Source organism: Oncorhynchus masou, chromosome 15, assembly GCF_036934945.1.
Source record: "Oncorhynchus masou masou isolate Uvic2021 chromosome 15, UVic_Omas_1.1, whole genome shotgun sequence".
In the NCBI taxonomy this organism is placed as follows: Eukaryota; Metazoa; Chordata; class Actinopteri; order Salmoniformes; family Salmonidae; genus Oncorhynchus; species Oncorhynchus masou.
Window position 1 is genome coordinate 44465153 of NC_088226.1, and position 20992 is coordinate 44486144.

A 20992-nucleotide genomic window follows, 5' to 3' on the forward strand; every position below is an offset into this window, starting at 1 on the left:
GTCCCTTTCACGCTGAGTGGTTATCGAAAGGGAGAGAGATATTTCAAATACATTGAGGAACTATTGTAATTCTCAATGGATGTAAAAACAGACTTTGGGTTAGGTGAAGAACATTACTTTGAGTAGCTCCACGGATCATTAGTGGTGGTGCATTAAGGCAATCACGAATACTATCAGATCCCCAAATGAGCACATTTATATGCTTACATTTGCGTGCAGGCCAGGTAGCCTATAGGCCTACTTCTATGCTTGTGCGTCCTTACTCAAAATTGACAGGAGCGCTCCAAACAAAAGACAATGACTAAATTGTTAACTCGTTTCTCACAAGTGAAGCATAGGTTGTGCACTCTGCAAATGTGTCCACTCCGATAATGAGAATGTGAATACTGGAATAATAATATTGAATGCGTTAAAATAAATTACCATAATCAAAGTAACAAACATTGTAGATTAGATTAGATTAACAGTGAATATACTACTAGTGATATGTGGAATATGATATACACTAACAATCAAATGCAAAATAATTGACACAAAGTTATGAAACAATGAATGTGCACAAATTGGCGGGAGAGAGCGCATTCTAGAGAGAGAAGTGCATTGTGCATCTGGGCGCATGGTCAATCCGTCGTCTACATTGGCCATGTAGCATTTATGGTGATATGGCCTCAGCAGAAGTCAGGGCATTCATACTTATTGTACTTCGCAGAGCAGTGCAGAACCTAGTGGTTAGAGCATTGGGTCAGTAACCAAAAGGTTGCTGGATTGAATCCCCGAGCTGACAAGGTACAAATCTGTCGTTCTGCCCCCGAGCAAGGCTGATGTGGATGTCGATTATGGCAGCCCCCCGCACCCCTCTGATTCAGAGGTTAAATGTGGAAAATGCATTCAGTTGTACTATTGACTAGGTATCCCCCTTTCCCTGTTATCAAGGAAGAGAGTTTGTGTTAATACAGGATGTACCATCCCCACCAACCGTCAACAAATCGAGCTATACAGAGCCCTCCCCATTGTTAAAACATTGAGGTGGAGCATGGCAATAAGCTTGATTTGGCCTCTGCATGCCTCTGGAGGCACTGCAATTGCATCACACCCTCCAGTGTAGGCCTCCGCAATGGATTCGTTCACTGAGATGGGCGCAAATATATAATATTTGTTACTGCTCAACTAAAACAATCTCGGTCGACTAACAGCCTGACGACCAAACAATCGACCAGTCGACTAATTGAGGTCAGCCCTAAAGTACACCAACAGTCAGTGACTCCCGGTAAGAGTTCTGCAGAGGTCCTGCTCCCAGTCTGCCTCCAACAACCAATTAGGAAGAAATAGTATTATATGTGATTAGAAATGTATTAACTTGTGACCCACCTCTGACATAACCAGGTCACATAACCAGGTCACACTTTGGGTTTCCATTCTGGTTTTGATTTAAAACCCAGCTAATGTGTATGATTTCAGACTTTTCTGGTCAAAGCACAGATTTAAAAAAAAACATGTTTTATACTTAAGTTAAAATACAAATGAACTACAAAAGCACAATGCTGAACTTTTAGGGAGGACACAATATCCTTAAGAACCCCAATAATAGTATTTAACTATTTAAGAACTCTTTGTTTTACAGGTTGCAGAGAGGGTTGAAGAGGAGGTTGTGGAGGAGTGAGCCCTTGACTCCCCTGTACCATAGACGGTGGTCAGACAAGACAATTGTGTAATCCGTGTGTGTGTGTGCGCCAATCAGATTACAGATGTCTGAATTGTTAGCAAAATTTTTAAATGTGTTAACTGTTAATATATTTTATTTTGTAAGATTTTATTACTTTTTTTCAAACAATACAAAACATGCACATACCAACAACAGCATACAGACGCACACAAACATCAATGACATAACACCTGGCCAGACCCACCTGCTCACACCCCATCCATCTCCAGCGCCCGCATCACTCTCCGCAACATGGCCTCAAACTGTACCATTTTGTTTTACTCTGTCACAAACGCATTTTCAACATTTTAGATAATATAGTATTGGACTTTTCAATTGTGTTAGTGATAGAGGATTGGTTGATTTCCAGTTAAGTGTGCATTTTTTTTCAAGATGATTGATGAAAAGTATCATTCAACTCATCGGGTATCTCACTGCTCACTCATATGCCATGTCTTGAAATATGCAGACAGATGGATTAAAATAAATTTACATTGTGATACTTCTGACAGACAACTTTCTATCTCTGCCCATAACATTTGGACTTCATAGCCTCCGCAGAAGGCATGGATTATTGTTAGTTTTACGCTTAAGACATGACTCTGCCATTGTGCTGATGTATGTGATTTTTCTCTTTGTATAATACATTCTATACATTAGTTTATACTGGATTAAGTGTACATTTTTGTTATTGGTGTCTCTATACTGGGAGGTTGAGATAATGTATGATAATGTAATTAGCATGACATTGTAAGAAAACAGCAAACTTTCCAGGACATAGACATGTCTTATATGGGCAGAAAGCGTAAATTCTTGTTCATCAAACTGCACTGTCTAATTTATAGTAGCTATTACAGTGAAACAATAGTATGCTATTGTTTAAGGAGAGTGCAACAACAACAACAACTTTTATCACAGAACTGGTTTGATGCATTCCCCTCTGAAGGTAAATAATGTACTTACAGTGCCTTGCGAAAGTATTCGGCCCCCTTGAACTTTGACCTTTTGCCACATTTCAGGCTTCAAACATAAAGATATAAAACTGTATTTTTTTGTGAAGAATCATCAACAAGTGGGACACAATCATGAAGTGGAACGACATTTATTGGATATTTAAAACTTGTTTAACAAATCAAAAACTGAAACATTGGGCGTGCAAAATTATTTGAAATATCCAATAAATGTCGTTCCACTTCATGATTGTGTCCCACTTGTTGTTGATTCTTCACAAAAAATACAGTTTTATATCTCTATGTTTGAAGCCTGAAATGTGGCAAAAGGTCGCAAAGTTCAAGGGGGCCGAATACTTTCGCAAGGCACTGTATATGAATCCTTAGAAACAAGAATCATGAAATCAGTAACTTGCTAACGTCAGATAACATTAATATATTAGCATTTCTGAGATTCACTTAGATAATTCCTTCGATACAATAGTAGCAATACAAGGATATAACATATATAGAAGAGACAGGAATGCTTACGGGGGAGGTGTTGCTGTATATATTAATAGTCAAATCTCAGTAATGCTTAGAGAAGTGTTATTGAAGAAATGTGGCTGCAGATTCACCTGCCTCATCTAAAGCCTATTATTTTGGGGTGTTGCTATAAGCCACCAAGCGCTAACAGTCAGTATCTAAAATAATGTGTGTGAAATGCTTGATAGTGTACAGTCGAAGTCGGTTGTTTACATACACCTTAGCCAACGACATTTAAACTCAGTTTTTCACAATTCCTGACATTTAATCCCTGTCTTAGGTCAGTTAGGATCACCACTTTTATTTTTAGAATGTGAAATCCCATAATAATAGTAGAGAGATAGATTCATTTATTTCATCACATTCAAAGTGGGTCAGAAGTTTACATACACGCAATTAGTATTTGGTAGCATTGCCTTTAAATTGTTTAACTTGGGTCAAACATTTCGGGGAGACTTCCACAAGCTTCCCACAAATAGTTGGGTGAATTTTGTCCCATTTCTCCTGACAGAGCTGGTGTAACTGAGTCAGGTTTATAGGCCTCCTTGCACGCACACACTTTTTCAGTTCTGCCCACAAATTTTCTATGGGATTGAGGTCAGGGCTTTGTGATGTCCACTCCAATACCTTGACTTTGTTGTCCTTAAGCCATTTTGCCACAACTTTGGAAGTATGCTTGGGGTCATTGACCATTTGGAAGACCCATTTGTGACCAAGCTTTCACCCCCTAACTGATGTCTTGAGATATTGCTTCAATATATCCACATTTTCCATCCACATGATGCCATCTATTTTGTGAAGTGCACTGGTCGCTCCTGCAGCAGAGCACCCCCACAACATGATGCTGCTACCCCCGTGCTTCACGGTTGGGATGGGACGGCTTGGTCATTATGGCAAATAGTTATATTTTTGTCTCATCAGTCCAGAGGACATTTCTCCAAAAAGCACAATCTTTGTCCCCATGTGCAGTTGCAAACCATAGTCTGACTTTTTTATGGCGGTTTTTGAGCAGTGGCTTCTTTCTTGCTCAACGGCCTTTCAGGTTATGTCGATATAGGACTCGTTTTACTGTGGATATAGATCTTTTTGTACCGGTTTCCTCTAGCATCTTCACAAGGTCCTTTGCTGTTGTTCTGGGATTGATTTGCACTTTTCTCACCAAAGTACATTAATCTCCAGGTGACAGAACGCGTCTCCTTCCTGAGCGGTACGAAGGCTGCGTGGTCCCATGGTGTTTATGCTTGCGTACTATTGTTTGTACAGATGAACGTGGTACCTTCAGGCGTTTGAAATTGCTTCCAAGGATGAACCAAACTTGTGGATGTCTACAATTTATTTTCTGTGGTCTTGGCTGATATCTTTTGATTTTCCCATGATGTCAAGAAAAGAGGCACTGAGTTTGAAGGTAGGCCTTGAAATACACCCACAGGTACACCTCCAATTGACTCAAATTAAGTCAATTAGCCTATCAGAAGCTTCTAATGTCATGACATCATTTTCTGGACTTTTCCATGCTGTTTAAAGGCACAGTCAACTTAGTGTATGTAAACTCCTGACCCACTGGAATTGTGATACAGTGAATTATAAATTAGATAATCTGTCTGTAAACAATTGTTGGAAAAATTACTGGTGTCATGTACAAAATAGATGTCGTAACCAACTTATCAGTGCCTGTTTTCTGGTTCAGGTTATTAACTAACTTACCAGGGCGTTTACAAATACTACAGGAATAAGATCATCCACATGTATTAATCACATTTTTACTAATACTGTAGAACTCTTCTAAAGCTGTATCCGTACCCATTGGACGCAGTGATCACAATATAGTGGCTATATCTAGAAGAACCATGGTTCCGAAAGTTCAATCCCGGGTCTATGGTGACGCTTCTAGCACCGATGCACCAGTCGGGAGGCCCTAATGTTACCAATTATTTTAATGATTACTTAATTGGCAAAGTCGACAAACTTCAGCAGGAAATGCCAACAACAAACTTAGCCATCGTATGCATGCATAAAAAAAACATGATAATGAAGGAAATGCATTGTACATTTGAATTGGGTAAAATTTGTGTTATCAATCAATAATGACAAACCTCCTGGCATTGACAACTTAGATGGAAGGCTACTGAGGATGGAAGCTGACTCTTTGGCCACTTCTATCTGTCATATCTTTAATCTGAGTCGAGAGGAAGGAGTTTGTCCTCAGGCTTGGAGGGAAGCCAAAGTCACTCCACTACCCAAGAGTGGAAAAGCAGCCTTTACGGTTTCTAACAGCAGACCAATCAGCTTGCTGCCAGCTCTTAGCAAACTGAAAACAACAGACTTTCAGCATGCTTGTAGAGAAGGGCACTCAACATGTACTGCACTGACACAAATGACTGATAATTGGTTAAAATAAATTGATAATAAGAAGATTGTGTGATCTGTACTGGTAGATTTCAGTCCAGCCTTTGATATTATTGACCATAGCCAAAAACGTACAGTACCAGTCAAAAGTTTGGACACAAACCTATTCTAGGGTTTTTCTTTATTTTTATTACTTTCTACATTGTAGAATAATAGTGAAGACATCAAAACTATGAAATAACACATATGCAACCACCCTTTGCCTTGATGACAGCTTTGCACACTCTTGGCCTTCTCTCAACCAGCTTTCATGAGGTAGTCACCTGGAATGCATTTCAATTAACAGGTGAGCTTTGTTTGAAAGTTAATTTGTGGAATTTATTTCCTTCTTAATGTGTTTGAGCCAATCAGTTGTGTTGTAACGAGGTAAGGGTGGTATACAGAAGATAACCCTATTTGGTAAATGATCAGGTCTATGTTATGTCAAGAACAGCTCAAATAAGCAAAGAGAAAGACATGAAGGTCAGTCAATCTGAAACATTTCAAAACCATCAAGAGCTATGATGAAACTGGCTCACATGAGGACCGCCACAGGAAAGGAAGACCCAGAATTACCTCTGCTGCAGAGGACAAGTGCATTAGAGTTGCAGCCCAAATAAATGCTTCACAGACTTTAAGTAACAGACACTTCTCAACATCATCTGTTCAGAGTAGACTGCGTAAAATCAGGCCTTCATGGTCGAATTGCTGAAAAGAAACCACTGCTAAAGGATACAAAGGCTACTTGCTTGGGCCAAGTAACACGAGCAATGGCCATTATTAGATCGGTGGAAATATGTCCTTTGGTCTGAGGAGTCCAAATTTGAGGTTTTTGGTTCCAACCACCGTGTCTTTGTGAGACAGTGTAGGTGAACGGATGCTCTCCGTATGTGTGGTTCCCACCGTGAAGGATGGAGGAGGAGGTGTGGGGGTGTTTTGCTGGTGAAACTGTCTGTGTGGCTGTGTAAGGGAAATTTGACCAAGAAGGAGAGTGATGGAGTGCTGCATCAGATGACCTGGCCACCACAATCACCTGACCTCAACCCAATTGAGGAGGTTTGGGATGAGTTGGACAGCAGAGTGAAGGAAAAGCAGCCAACAAGTACTCAGCGTGTGTGGAAATAACCATTCCAGGTGAAGCTGGTTGAGAGAATGCCAAGAGTGTGCAAAGCTGTCATCAAGGCAAAGGGTGGCTACTTCAAAGAAGCTCAAATACAAAATATATTTTGATTTGTTTAACACTTTTGGCTACACATGATTCCATGTGTTATTTCATAGTGTTGATGTCTTCACTATTATTCTACAAGGGATAAAATAGTAAAAATAACTAAAAAGCCTTGAATGAGTAGGTGTGTCAAACCTTTAACTGGTACTGTATGTTTTATGGCTTTTCAATCTCTGCCATATTGTGGATTAGAGCTAAAGTCGCTTGCGAAAGTATTCACCCCCTTGGCATTTTTTCTATTTTGTTGCCTTACAGCCTGGAATTAAAATGTATTTTTGGGGGGTTTGTATAATTTGATTTACACAACATGCCTACCACTTTGAAGATGCAAAATGTTTTTATTGTGAAACAAAAGGCAAAAAAACAGAAAACTTGAGCATGCATAACAATTCAGCCCACCACCCCCCTTGCTACTTTAATATATTCCAGATTCCCAATGGCAGGAAAACATGCTGTGCCTTAAACAGTCTCGTCTGTAGTTGTCAGTTTAATGCACTAAGATCTTCAGGAGTAAATTTAAACTTTTCAGAAAACGAGGCACGACTCAGGCAACTTTCAGCCATTTTGTTGCCACAACAGCTCATCCTTTCCATGGGAGAGCATCCTCACCTGGCTGATAGTGGACCGTTTCAGCAGGATCTAAAAGACAGTAGGTCTGCTGAAGCACCTAGAGGAGCTGCTGGAGTTTAACCACACACAGCAATGGTTTTTGGTCAGGTGGCCCACTCCCTTCTCATGGTTTCCTGAGGGTTGGAAAACAAAATAGAATAGTTGAAAGGCACACTGTCAGGTTGGGATTTGATGAACCCTAAACTAATATAGAAAATAATGTATTAAAAAATAACTTCTGTAAACTTCTAATCAGGCAACAGCCCCCTTACAGTCTCTGGTACTGTCCCTTGAGCTGATATAATCGTTCACTATTGTAAGTAATCTGACCATAATAACATTTAATTTAGAAAGTAATATCAGCACCTGAAGAAGAATGTGAAGTGGGTGGAAGCAAAGGGGATTGTAACTGCATGGCAAGGAACTTGGCTCTTACTTCGGCTGGCGGACATCTTCCTGGCCTCAGCAATGGTCAGCAGACTGCACCAAGTGGTGAAGGACAGCAGGCCAATGGAGGCTGCTGAGAGGAGGACAGCTCATAGTAATGGCTGGAACGGAGCAAACACAGGGGAACTATGTGTTTGATGTATTTGATACCATTCCACCAATTCTGCTCCAGCCATTACCACAAGCCCTGGGTGTGGTGTCTTTGTCTGTCTGTCTGCCTGCCTGCCTGCCTGCCTGCCTGCCAGCCAGCCAGCCAGCCAGTCTGTCTGTCTGTCTGTCTTGGAGTCCCAGAGCCCGTCCTCACCAATTAAGGTGCCACCAACCTCCTGTGATGGGGGCCAATGACGTTTTTGTTGCCTGGAAATACACTGCTCAAAAAAATTAAGGGAACACTAAAATAACACATCCTAGATCTGAATGAATGAAATATTCTTATTAAATACTTTTTGCTTTACATAGTTGAATGTGCTGACAACGAAATTACACAAATTATCATTGGAAATCAAATGTATCAACCCAGGGAGGTCTGGATTTGGAGTCACACTCAAAATTAAAGTGGAAAACCACACTACTGATCCAACTTTGATGTAATGTACTTAAAACAAGTCAAAATGAGGCTCAGTAGTGTGTGTGGCCTCCACGTGCCTGTATGACCTCCCTACAACGCCTGGGCATGCTCCTGATGAGGTGGCGGATGGTCTCCTGAGGGATCTCCTCCCAGCAAAGAAATGCCACCCCACACCATGACTGACCCACCGCCAAACCGGTCATGCTGGATGATGTTGCAGGCAGCAGAACGTTCTCCACGGCGTCTCCAGACTCTGTCACGTCTGTCACATGTGCTCAGTGTGAACCTGCTTTCATCTGTGAAGAGCACCGGGCGCCAGTGGCGAATTTGCCAATCTTGGTGTTCTCCGGCAAATGCCAAATGCTGTGCACGGTGTTGGGCTGTAAGCACAACCCCCACCTGTGAACGTCGGGCCCTCATACCACCCTCATGGAGTCTGTTTCTGACCATTTGAGCAGACACATGCACATTTGTGGCCTGCTGGAGGTCATTTTGCAGGTCTCTGGCAGTGCTCCTCCTGCTCCTCCTTGCACAAAGGCGGAGGTAGCGATCCTGCTGCTGGGTTGTTACCCTCCTACGGCCTCCTCCACGTCTCCTGATGTACTGGCCTGTCTCCTGGTAGCGCCTCCATGTTCTGGACACTACGCTGACAGACACAGCAAACCTTCTTGCCACAGCTCGCATTGATGTTCCATCCTGGATGAGCTGCACTACCTGAGCCACTTGTGTGGGTTGTAGACTCAGTCTCATGCTACTACTAGAGTGAAAGCACCGCCAGCATTCAAAAGTGACCAAAACATCAGCCAGGAAGCATAGGAACTGAGAAGTGGTCTGGTCACCACCTGCAGAACCACTCCTTTATTGGGGGTGTCTTGCTAATTGCCTATAATTTCCACCTGTTGTCTATTCCATTTGCACAACAGCATGTGAAATTAATTGTCAATCAGTGTTGCTTCCTAAGTGGACAGTTTGATTTCACAGAAGTGTGATTGACTTGGAGTTACATTGTGTTATTTAAGTGTTCCCTTTATTTTTTTGAGCAGTGTATGATGGCATTGCAAAAATAGGCAAAAGTTTAACAGGAAACAACTATGCCATCATTATTATGTCGTCAAATGGATGGCGATGTTGTCATTAGCTAGCAAATTTTGTAAAAAAATAGCTATCAATGGTAATGTTAGCTAGCGAAATTCCGGTGGTCTCCACTCAATCTTAGCTAACGTTTTACTGAATCTAATGTCAATCTGGCAGCATCAAAATTATGACAAAAGCTTTTCCTACAAATGATTTGCCTCCTTTTGCAATCTTTGTATATCCAAGCCACTGTAATGCACTTTTGATTAAATCAGCGCTCATTGAGAATGCGTTGAGTAGAACGCTCAATCAGTTGGACATGCTTCTCAGATACAGGCTTGCTTGTTCTTGAGAGTAGCCATAGCTAGCTACCATAGTAATCCCTCGAGAGTAGCTAATTTCAATGCATCATTCATTTAGCTTGCTAGCTAGCTAGTTGACTGTGCTAGAGGTAATATAATGCTAGCTAATTGTTTCAATGCACCTTCCAAATGTAAAATTACAAGACAAAAATGACACTTACCTAAGCTGTTCCTCTATGTCCTCTTGGTTGTGAAGGTTAGGCAGCATGCTAGCTTATCTCGTTCCCAGATACTTCCACCAAAAGGCGCACTCCATGAGGGTCTAGAATATGAAGTAAATGCCTGACTGTGTTTTAGGTCACCACATATCCTTCTTGGATGCATTTAAGATGTATTTGTTTGTATTCATTAAGCTTCCCATGTCGGCCCAGTTGATTAAGAAGAAATAAAGCTATATGAAGGAGGTTCAGTAGTTCAGTATTCTCCACAATGGATGTAAACTAATGACAACACCATCTATATTGCTCATGACACTAACACTGTATCTCCCAATGCCTCAAACCGAGGTGAAAATAAAAGTCGATTAACTCAAGCAAACCGGACATAATGTCAACCTGTGCATGACAGGAAGCCAAGCTTAACGTTTCAGCATAACAAAGGCTATTTCTTTTAAAAACGTGCAACCGGATTGTCTTGTATTAGCTAGATCTTTCTCATTATAACGTTATCTTTCTCATATTAACGAGATAATTGATTATTTCATTATAGTTTCTTTAATTATTTTGTAATAGTGTGATATTATCTTGTAATAATTATATACCCCCAAAAATTATGCTACTGTATAATATATCGGAATGGTCAAATAAATATGGTAACATTTCTATCGTTGCTTTCTGTTTTGTTCCTAACCAGTACATCGGCAGTCTGGATGTGGCTCGGCCGAACAGCAGAGTGGAGATTGTGGCTGCTATGAGGAGAATACGGGTTAGTTGTCCCCTTCATCTAAACAAACTAGTCACCTACCTCACCTCAGCTACTGTTGTTCTGTTGTTGAACCTGCCACATAATGCCCCATTGGCATGTAGGCCATGGGGTAAATCTAGCTAGATATGTGTTGGGGCTAGGACATAAAGGGAGACAGGTAGCCTAGTGGTTAGAGTGTTGGACTAGTAACCGAAAGGTTGCAAGATCAAATCCCCAAGCTGACAAGGTAAATAAATTTGTCATTCTGCCCCTGAACAAGGCAGTTAACCCACTGTTCCTAGGCTGTCATTGAAAATAAGTATGTGTTCTTCACTGCCTAGTTAAATAAAGGTCCAATTTAAATAAAAATGAAGGACCTGTTTGAAAATTGCTGGGTTGGGGTGTGGATTCAACTTGAAATGTCATTATATGCTTCTGTGTATGGATTTCAAGAAAGGCATTGATGTGTTATTGTTAGGTATAGTCATCCAACGATTGTGCTTTTTTCGCAAATGCGCTTTTGATCATCCCCCAGCGTTGCATTGATTATATGCAACGCAGGACACGCTAGATAAACTAGTAATATCATCAACCATGTGTTGTTATAACTAGTAATTATGATTGATTGATAGTTTTTTATAAGATAAGTTTAATGCTAGCTAGCAACTTACCTTGGTTTCTACTGCATTCGCGTAAATCCTCGTGGAGTGCAATGAGGGGCAGGTGGTTAGAGCGTTGGACCAGTTAACTGTAAGGTTACAAGATTGGATCCCCCGAGCTGACAAGGTGAACATCTGTCGTTCTGCCCCTGGACAAGGCAGTTAACCCACCGTTTCTAGGCCGTCATTGAAAATAAGAATGTGTTCTTAACTGACTTGCCTAGTTAAATAAAGGTAAAAAAAATAAAAAAATAAATTGGCAAAATCCGTGCCCAAAAATATCGATTTCCGATTGTTATGAAAACTTGAAATCGGCCCCAATTAATCGGCCATTCCGATTAATCGGTCGACCTCTACTTTGAACAGGGTGTATCAAGAATGGTCCACCACTCAAAGGACATCCAGCCAACTGGGGGGTGGGGGGGATAGGCCAACGAGTAGCCTACATAATGTATCCTATTGGAATATAATCAAATAACAAGAGGCCTATTGCAACCAAAACAACAAGCAGGACCCACAGGGAAACCCACCCATTGGTCATTCCCCACCCAGAACCATTATGGAAGGTCAAGATTAGTTTTGCCTGGTGGATGAAGCCACATCTCAGGTTTAGCTTGCGTGGCTGGGATCTCACCTTGTTGTAGGTCGCCCTCTTTTTCAGCAGTTCGGCACTCAGATCTGGGTAGATGCTGATCCTATTCTCCGCATAGGTCAGATCCCCCGATTCCGCTGCGAGGCAAACAATTTACGTTGTGACTTCAAAACTGTGGATTCCTATAATCATACACCCTGAGATCCGTTCAAATTAAATCACATTTTATTTGTCAGATACACATGGTTAGCAGAAGTTAATGCGAGTGTATCTTCTAGTTGTGCTTCTCGTTCTGGCCATGCAGTAATATCTAACAAGTAATCTAACAATTTCACAACAACTACCTCTTACACACAAGTGTAAAGGAATCAATAAAGGAATCAATAAGAATATGTACATATAAATATATTCATGAGCGATGGCCGAACGGCATAGGCAAGAGTGGCCAACTCTTTCTGTTGTCGGGTGTTGAGAGCCGCCTTGTTCCCACAAGTGAATTTTGAATGGACAGAATATGCCAGCTGCTAGAGTGAAATAGACCTAGGCCCAGTTTCCCAATAATAATGGAACTAAGGCTTATGAGTATTTTATTTTAACGATGCACCTTTCCTACAACAGCCAAAGATGTAACATGCTTTACCCAAAACGCCACGCAGAGAGAACTGTCGCTAAGTGCGTCTTTGGAGCGTGTGTCGATACTGATGGAGCGGGAAAAAAAGGGAGCTCTGCTATCGGATCAACATTCTCCATTCAAATCTTTCCTTAAAATGTTCATTATTTCACTATACTGACGACGGATCAGCTCCTATGGAGATATCAGCACCTACGGCTGTAAATATTGAGGTGGATTATTCTAATGCTTACTCAATAAAATGTATTCGATCACTGATTTGGCACATCATTGCGCACATGTTCGGCTACACATCATAAAAGATATTGAGACAAATTACAGATAGTACTCTACAAGTATCCAAATAGAACTCAATTGATTGAACATGAAAGGCATTTCAATATGATTGAAATAGGCCTATAGCCTACTGTTTATATTTTGTTGCAGTCATCTCGGTTTTTATTTGAAGCATCTTTTTATACATTGCTTGTTGTGTCAATTGCAAAGACAAGTTATCGGCAGTCACGGATATATGGATAAGCCATGTGATTCTACGTTTAGCGGAGAACTTCTGTGTATAAAGTGATGCGGGAGGGCAAAAAACAACGCACTTAGCTGTTCGACGAGTGGTCTGAGGCAGGCATTATATTACAAGCTTATTTAAGTGCAACGTTAATGAGGGTTTTGGGAAACAACTCTGAGATTTAAAGATGCTCCTACAAAGGCTCCTAACTTAGCCTCAACATGCTTTTGGGAAACCGGGCCCTGTAATACAGTGAGCGTCCCACACCTTAATGTCAGTTATTTGAAAATAAGCCTGTTTCTTCATAGATATTTTGCAAAAGAAAGCCACAAGAAAGCCACACATTTCAATGCATGCCACTGGAACTGGAGTCATTTTTGAACACACTAAGGCCATTTTTACAAGCATTCCGTACAATAGAAATAAAGTATTTCATTGTTTACCATGGCAAATCCACTGTGGCAATTTATCAGACAATTTGAATGAATGGAAGCAAATTTTGGTTTAGCTATTATTTAATTATCCCCCACATGGAGAGAAAGAGAACTGCTCTTATTCAGGGACTCATGAGGCTCATTTGAATTTCCTGATGCACCGGGAAAATTCTCCGCGACAAAAGAGTGATCAAGTTCAGATCCGACATCTGTAGGCCTACTTCCAAAGTTTTAAATTTTTCTTCTTAGCTCAGCCTCTGAATGTCATAGAGATTAACCAAAAACCATAAACCCCCATATGCATCAGAGGCGTGTCTTTCTTGTGCCTTGTTTTTAGCCCAAGGCATTGTCATTATAGATCACTTTCTATATTCAGAATCCATTTTAGTTTCTTCATAATCTTAAACTAGCAAAAATGAGGATAAGGCATACATTCATGTAGTCCTACCCCCTCAATTCAAGCACTGGTATTTGCTTAACACACCAAGCCCTTCACAACACAGAGGTATTTAAGTAGTGGTGACACTACTGGAGGAACTGGCTGACAAATCTATGGATGGCCTATAGTGTATATCTATGGAAGGCCTATAATGTAGTCAACCACGTAGGCCTACCTCTTATTTCTTAAATAGGAAGAAATAGGCTCCAACACAAAGCCCTCTTGTTAGTTAATTCAAATGAAAATTAAGACTTGAAATGATTTACTCAAGTTAGCCTAATTTCAGCACCACGTGCTGTCCACCTCCCGATTGATTTCTCCGCGGCTGCCGCTTCTCCGCGGCTGCCGCTTTTCAGCACCACAAGACTGTCATGGAAGTTACTTGAGTCTAGCTTATTGTGAGATCAATAACTCTGATAAAAAAGACAAATCATGGGCAACAAAACATGTTGTTTCGTGGCCTTTGGAGAGGCAAATATCAGAGGAGTTAAACCCAGAGCCAATATCAGAGGAGTTAAACCCAGAGCCAACGGCGGCAACCCATGTCAGTACTGTGCATAGCTAACGTATAGGGAAAGTACCAAAATCCCTTAATGTAAACCGTGGATAAAACACACTACCCTCCCCTGGATGGCCCTTCTACCGCCTCCAGTACAATTTGACCACACCACCAGAAAGTGTGACAAATCAATCAACAAATGATTCGCCTTGCAGGACTAAATCGGCATAGATAAGCAACACTGGAACAGACAGAATTTATTACTCAGGTTTTTAGGCTTTTGTAAAGTCTACGGTGCCGCTTTTTCATGTTCAAGTTTCTCTCTTTTTCTTTGTCCGTCTTAAAATGTAGCCTCTGAACTCAATATTCACCACCATCCTGTGTTTCTTGTCTTATGACCATTTACTTTTTCTATGTCCTGTTGATTCCTACACTGCATGATAATGTTGGCTGTTTGGTAAAAGTAGGATATGTCATCACTGTTTTAACAGTACATACAAAGGTGATAAGGTTAATATTCGCTCCTGGTCCTAGCTTACAAAGTCCTGTAAGTGCATGTGAAGTTAGATTTCTATCTCAAAAGAGATTCCTGTGGAACATCACATCTCCTCAGGAGAAAGTTTTCATCTTTAGTTTTTTTCAAATATGTTCAATTCTCCCATACACCCACCACACCACATGGCTTTCTATCAGTCATTGTTTGTTATTTTTAGACGTTGTTACTTAAGAGGTTCCCGTAAAGGTGCAAACTGCTTGAGAGCCGAGGATCGCTGCCCAGAGTGCGTAACGCTGCTGGGGGATAACAGCAGCTGTTTTTGTTGGCAGGAGAACAGGTGAATATGTGAAAATAGTTAAATCAGGCCTTGTTACATTTTTACATTACAGTGTCCTTATTACTGTGTAATTATTCCAGTAAGTACAATATAGTCCTAATAAATATTGTAATTTGTTAATGTTGAACATTGTGGTATTAGCTTGTTTGTACTCATACTGAATGACTGAACTGATAGAATCATAGCGGTCAACTACTGGTTGTATAGTGCCTGCAAATGTAGATGTGCCCTTTGCCTAGCTCCCTCTTTGCTGTATGTGCCGGCATACAGGGTATAGGTCTGGATATAGGGCATTGGTATGGGTTTGAGTGTGGGTATGGATATGGTGCACATGGATATGTATGGGTATGGGTGTGAGTATAGGCATGGTGGTGACTGCTCCTCCAGCCCTTGTGTCTCCCACGCCACATCATCTACAGTTCTCCATTAAATCCTTTTGTCTCAAATTAACTACAGAGGTTTCATTTAAACAGCATTACAGCCTTGTTAGAGAGCGATAGAAAAGAGAGGGAGAGAGGGGTACAGACAAATACAGAAAGAGAGAGAGCGCTAGACAGAAAGACTGGTAGAGAGAACAGAGAGAAAGACAGACAGAGAGACAGAGAAGAGAAAGACAGGCAGAGGCATTGTGTTTCAGTGATTCACTCTCAGCATCTAATTTATTTGGCTCTTTAATTATCCTGCTGCCTGGTGTTTACCTGTGTCTATGTGATTGACAGTAATGAGATGGGATCCAGGCGCCTGTCAAATTAAACAACCTCTGCTCCATTCATGTCCTGTCCTGTTCTCTGAAGTGGAAGAGATGCTGCTGGGTGTTAAAGTCTTAATGTGCTGCTACTGCTGCTCTCTGAGGATATAGCAAGCCTACATCAGGGATCATCATCTACATATAACACTGGTCCTGGAAAACTGCACGGTGTGCAGGCTTTTGTATGACATTTTAGAAATGTTTTCCAGAGCGACTTACAGTAGTGAGTGCATACATTTTTTCCATACCGGTCCACTGTGGGAATCAAGCCCACAATCCTGGTGTTGCAAGCGCCATGCTCTACCAAATGAGTCCAGCACTAACACACAACTAACACACCACTGCTTACCCATATCCTTCTTATGTGTAATGTCTGGCTTCCCCACAGGGAAACTGGGTTTGCAGATAGTAGCTCTGGGTAAATAGCTCAGTGGCATTAATAGAAGCTTTCAGCAGTGTGGCTGTGCTGTAGGGCCTTAGGGAGTAGTGCTGTGGGAAGAAGTGATAGCTAGCTAGCCTAGTGTTGTACCAGATGCTTGACTCACACAGAGGTCTAGATCAGTGATGGGCAACTCAAGTCCTCGGGAGCTGGAGTGGTGTCACACTTTTCCCCCATCCCTAGCAAACATAGCTGATTAAACTACTTGCCTTCTTAAACTTAAAATCATGATTAGTTGATTGGAGTCAATATGTTGGCTGGGGCTGGGGAAAAAGTGGTTGAATCTACACTTGGGCAACATCATCAGCACTCCTCCCACAAGTCTCCAGAAAAGTTGTGTTTTGGGACCGAGAGGCACCTTTTCATTATAACGTTGAGGGAATATGTTCCTGGCATGTTTTGTTTGTCTAGAGTTATGCTAACTCATTTACAATCTCTTTAGCGCTGCTTGCTAGCTTGCTGGCTAGCTACAGAGGTTAGCTGGCTACCTAGCTAAAGTAGTTAGCTACTGCCATCCAGTTGTTGTTGTGTTATTATAATATTTTGGCTATTCCACAGTTTGTAGAATAATACGGCATTTGAATATAGCGTGGGAACAGACACAATGTGGACATGGTGGACACATTTAAATGTAAATGTCGACACATGGCGTGTTCGGAATTCCATGGTCAGAACTCCATTATCAGAAAACAAAAGCTTCATGAACTGTCAAGTTTAGACACGGTCAGTGTGACACCAAACAGGCCCTAGAGGACTGGAGTTACCCATCTCTGGTCTAGATTATCTGTGGGGCTATATAGTCACTTGTGTGGAGCAGTAAGATATGCAGAAGTCTCAGCATAGATGAGGATTCCTCTCCCATCTATCCTCTCTGGCGGGCAGTGGGACTCATTCTGGAGTGCCTGCCCTCTCTATCCTCCCTGAAGAGCAGCTCACACACTCAAAGACCCAGTGTGTGTGTGTGTGTGTGTGTGTGTGTGTGTGTGTGTGTGTGTGTGTGTGTGTGTGTGTGTGTGTGTGTGTACACCCTCTCTCGACAGCAGCAATGTGCCGTCAACAGCACTGACGCAGGGTGTGGAAACAGAGCCAAGACATAGTCGGATGCCATCCTTTGTTTCCCAGAGAGACTGACCACTCTAAATCAAACCTTACCCTCCTTCTCTCCTTTTTCCCTTCCTCCCTTTCTCTCTCTCCCACTCCGTCCTTTTCTCCCTTTGTCTCTTTCTCTCTCTATTTTGCTCCCTGACTCTCACTCTCTCACCTTTCCTTCTTCCCTCCTTGATGTCCTTTGCTAAGCAATACATTAAGCGAGTCTTTTCATTCTCCCTTCATTAAATGGAGGATTTAAACTTTGGCTGATTCACCGTTTCTCTTCTGAGAAGCAGCACAGACTTTTGTCAGGCCTGCTGTAACTAATGGAGATGCTGCTCTAATTTCAGACCCCCTTTTAATTAAGTTCCACAGCTCAAGACCAAAAATGTACAAGTAGGCTACAAAAAAGTTTACTAAAATGATTCCAAACCTGATTAAAATGCAATGGCTTTTTAGCATATTGGTAGGCTGGCTTTAGGACCATGCAGAGCATCTCTCATGAGAGAAGCTGCCAGCCTGCACAGCCTTTCTCTCCGCATACAGTGCTAGACAGTTTGCTTTTATTTTCAGCCGTTTAGGAAGTAGGAAGCCGATTTCTTTGAATTTGATGTTGGCATTTGAAGTTGACCTTGTAAGCTTCGTGGCCAGCTGTTTTATGCACCGGTTACACATTGATGTTGGCATAGGCGGCTCGTCCATTAGGCTAGGGGAAGATAAGCTTCCCCTAAAGTACATAAATAAATAAAATCATTCAAAATACTACACCAGAAGGAGGGCATGATTTGGCCGCAAATTATCATTACATTTTTTGAGCTGAAGAACTGTGAATTGCTTTAAGCATGTCATTTGGGCAGCGCATTTGGCAAATAGCCTACCAAAACGTTGATTGTTGAGTTGCAGTGGTCAGTGAAAAGCAGTTAAAGAGTAGATAGCATAAACTTAACCATATGTAACATATGGATTTTCATTACAGTACGCATCAAAAGTCCCAATGCAAAGTTCTACCTCACTTTTCTATTTTTCTAGATATTGCATAAAACTTCTGAAGAATGCCGAAGCCATTCCAGAAAAAATATTTACGGGGTGTGACGTAATATGGAGGTCCCGACAAGCCAGCCTATTCCCTATATTGTAAAATCCAACAGAAATAAATTCAAATGTATAACTTAAAATTAAACCAAATCGTTTGCACTCATGACTACTGATTTCAATTAAATGTTCAGCTAACTTACTTTATGAATATATTGTTACAAATCAGCTGGCAAGGATGCTAGTCAACTAGCCTGTTAACAGTAGGCCTACTAGCTAGCTAACGGTAGTCCTACTAGCTAGCTAACATTAGCCCTACCAGCCTGCTAACATTACGTTAGCATTTGATGAGTCAGCCAGTTGCTATCAACAACTAGTTTACAACTACATTAAAGTAAACCAAAGTTTTTGAAATACATAACCACATCTAACCAGGTATCAAATAATTTTATATGCAATTAACGTTATCTTAGCCAGCTACCTCGCCAGCCAGTTAACGTTAGATATTTTAGCCAGCTAGCTGGCCTAGCCAGCTAACGTTACAACAGGGGAAGATCAGCAAGCACAGGCAGTAACCCATAAAGCATAACTAAAACGAAACCCTCCGACAGATTTAAAAAAAGCTGAGAGAGAGCAGAGACTTATATATTGACATCTGGGGTCCATCATGGTAAGGACTGTAGGCTGAGTTAACTACCAAACAAAGCGAGAGCTTGTGAAAGCAGCACTTCCGATGTAAGAATCCTAGCTAGCTATTTTAGCCAGCTAACTCGACTTGCCAGCTAGCATTTGACTGCAGAGGAAACTTCCTCCAGAAAATAAATTGTTAAAATGGGATCACTTTCCCGTTTCTGAGAGTGCACTGGTGCTTAACTTGTAGTGTAGGATGTGGCTCCAAATGTTGGGAATGTTGATTGGTAATATTTCTAGCTACTTTGCTTCTGAGAATACACCCTATAATGTCACCTCCTTCATAACTACGGCTGAACCACATGTTGTAGGTGCTCGTGCAGCAAGGATATTCCCATGCCGATAACCATGGGGTCTGCGCTGTCAGGAAAACTTTCAGACAACGTCCACAATGACAGAGAAAGGAGTGGGCTGTATGACGCAACATTCTGGCTTCTCCACGGTCTGCCTGGATGTCAATATAGAAATAGAATACCCACTAATCTAATGCAATAATGAACTCAAATAATGTTACACCACTCCCCCTACCACTAGTAGTGCACTTTTTAGAAAGTTCAGAACCGTTGCCTACAGGCAGTTTATCACCTGGAATTGGGGCTATCTGGGGCAGTGCCATTTCCAGCGTATGCAATGGAACAAGAAATAGGTTCTCAAATGTCCTACACAGGCTTCAAGTTTCCATGAGAATAATTCAAACACGTTGTTACCTTTTTATTAATATATGTTATGCCAATACTGGTACAACACTTTCATCATGGGTCTTTTTTTATCTGTCAACATTCCACTTTGTGGACACAGTCCCTATAATAATGAAAGTTATTATAGGGACAAAATACATAACTAGTTCAATACAAAATACATAACTAGTTCAATTTACCCGGCTTATCTCGATCACTGCTGACACTCGAGATGTAAAGTTACCGGTAGGAAACAGAGGTTGCAGGCTTCACCTTCACACTCGGCAAAGCACCTGGTTTCAGTCGCTTTCCGAATCATGCCTTCCGCTGGTTATAGCCATCGAAATCCTCTGGGGTTAAATGAGCACCGCATACAGTAGTGCCTGCGGTTCCCTTACTCCAATCCGCTCGCTTCATCCTGACAAACCGGTTTCACTTCAAAGCTAGCTTCTCGTTTTTAGGCCACAAATGAGTCGTAATGAATGTTGGGTCTGAAATTAAAACTAACACTGGCTGCTTGCTACAACTAAATTACTAAGTCTTTGACCACATTGTGTTGTTGCTTCGGTGAGTAAAAACAAATGATTCCTACCTATTAAATAAGCCTAGGCCCATCACAATACTTCAAAAAAGCAAATGATTATTGCTAAAAAGAGAAGACAAAGAAAATAATCTAATCTGTTTCTAGTTATCAAAATTATCATCTCCCAATTGAGTGAACAGTAACCTATGTTATTGGCACCAGCAGAGAACATCATCCATATACCCGGTAAGTGTGCGCATATTCACTGTCTTTATCATTGGATCAGATGATAGCGCCGACAGAGATGGTCGCCTGGCTTCAGGTCCCACAAGCATTTCACTACACTCGCATTAAAATCTGCTAACCATGTGTATGTGACCAATAAAATTTGATTTGAAAATCATTGGAAAGTTTTTTGGGGGGGGGACAACAATTCCCTCCTCCAGGCAAGATGG

General features: G+C 41.4%; 1 protein-coding gene across 1 annotated transcript in view; it reads left to right on the forward strand.

Annotated features, from left to right (window-relative positions):
* Positions 1 to 20992, forward strand: part of LOC135556283 (carboxyl-terminal PDZ ligand of neuronal nitric oxide synthase protein-like) — a 232936-nt gene that overhangs the window by 12833 nt on the left and 199111 nt on the right. Inside the window, exon 2 of the mRNA XM_064989358.1 lies at positions 10700 to 10771. Within this exon, the coding sequence (XP_064845430.1) occupies positions 10700 to 10771 (72 nt within the window). The remainder of the gene's footprint in view (positions 1 to 10699; positions 10772 to 20992) is intronic.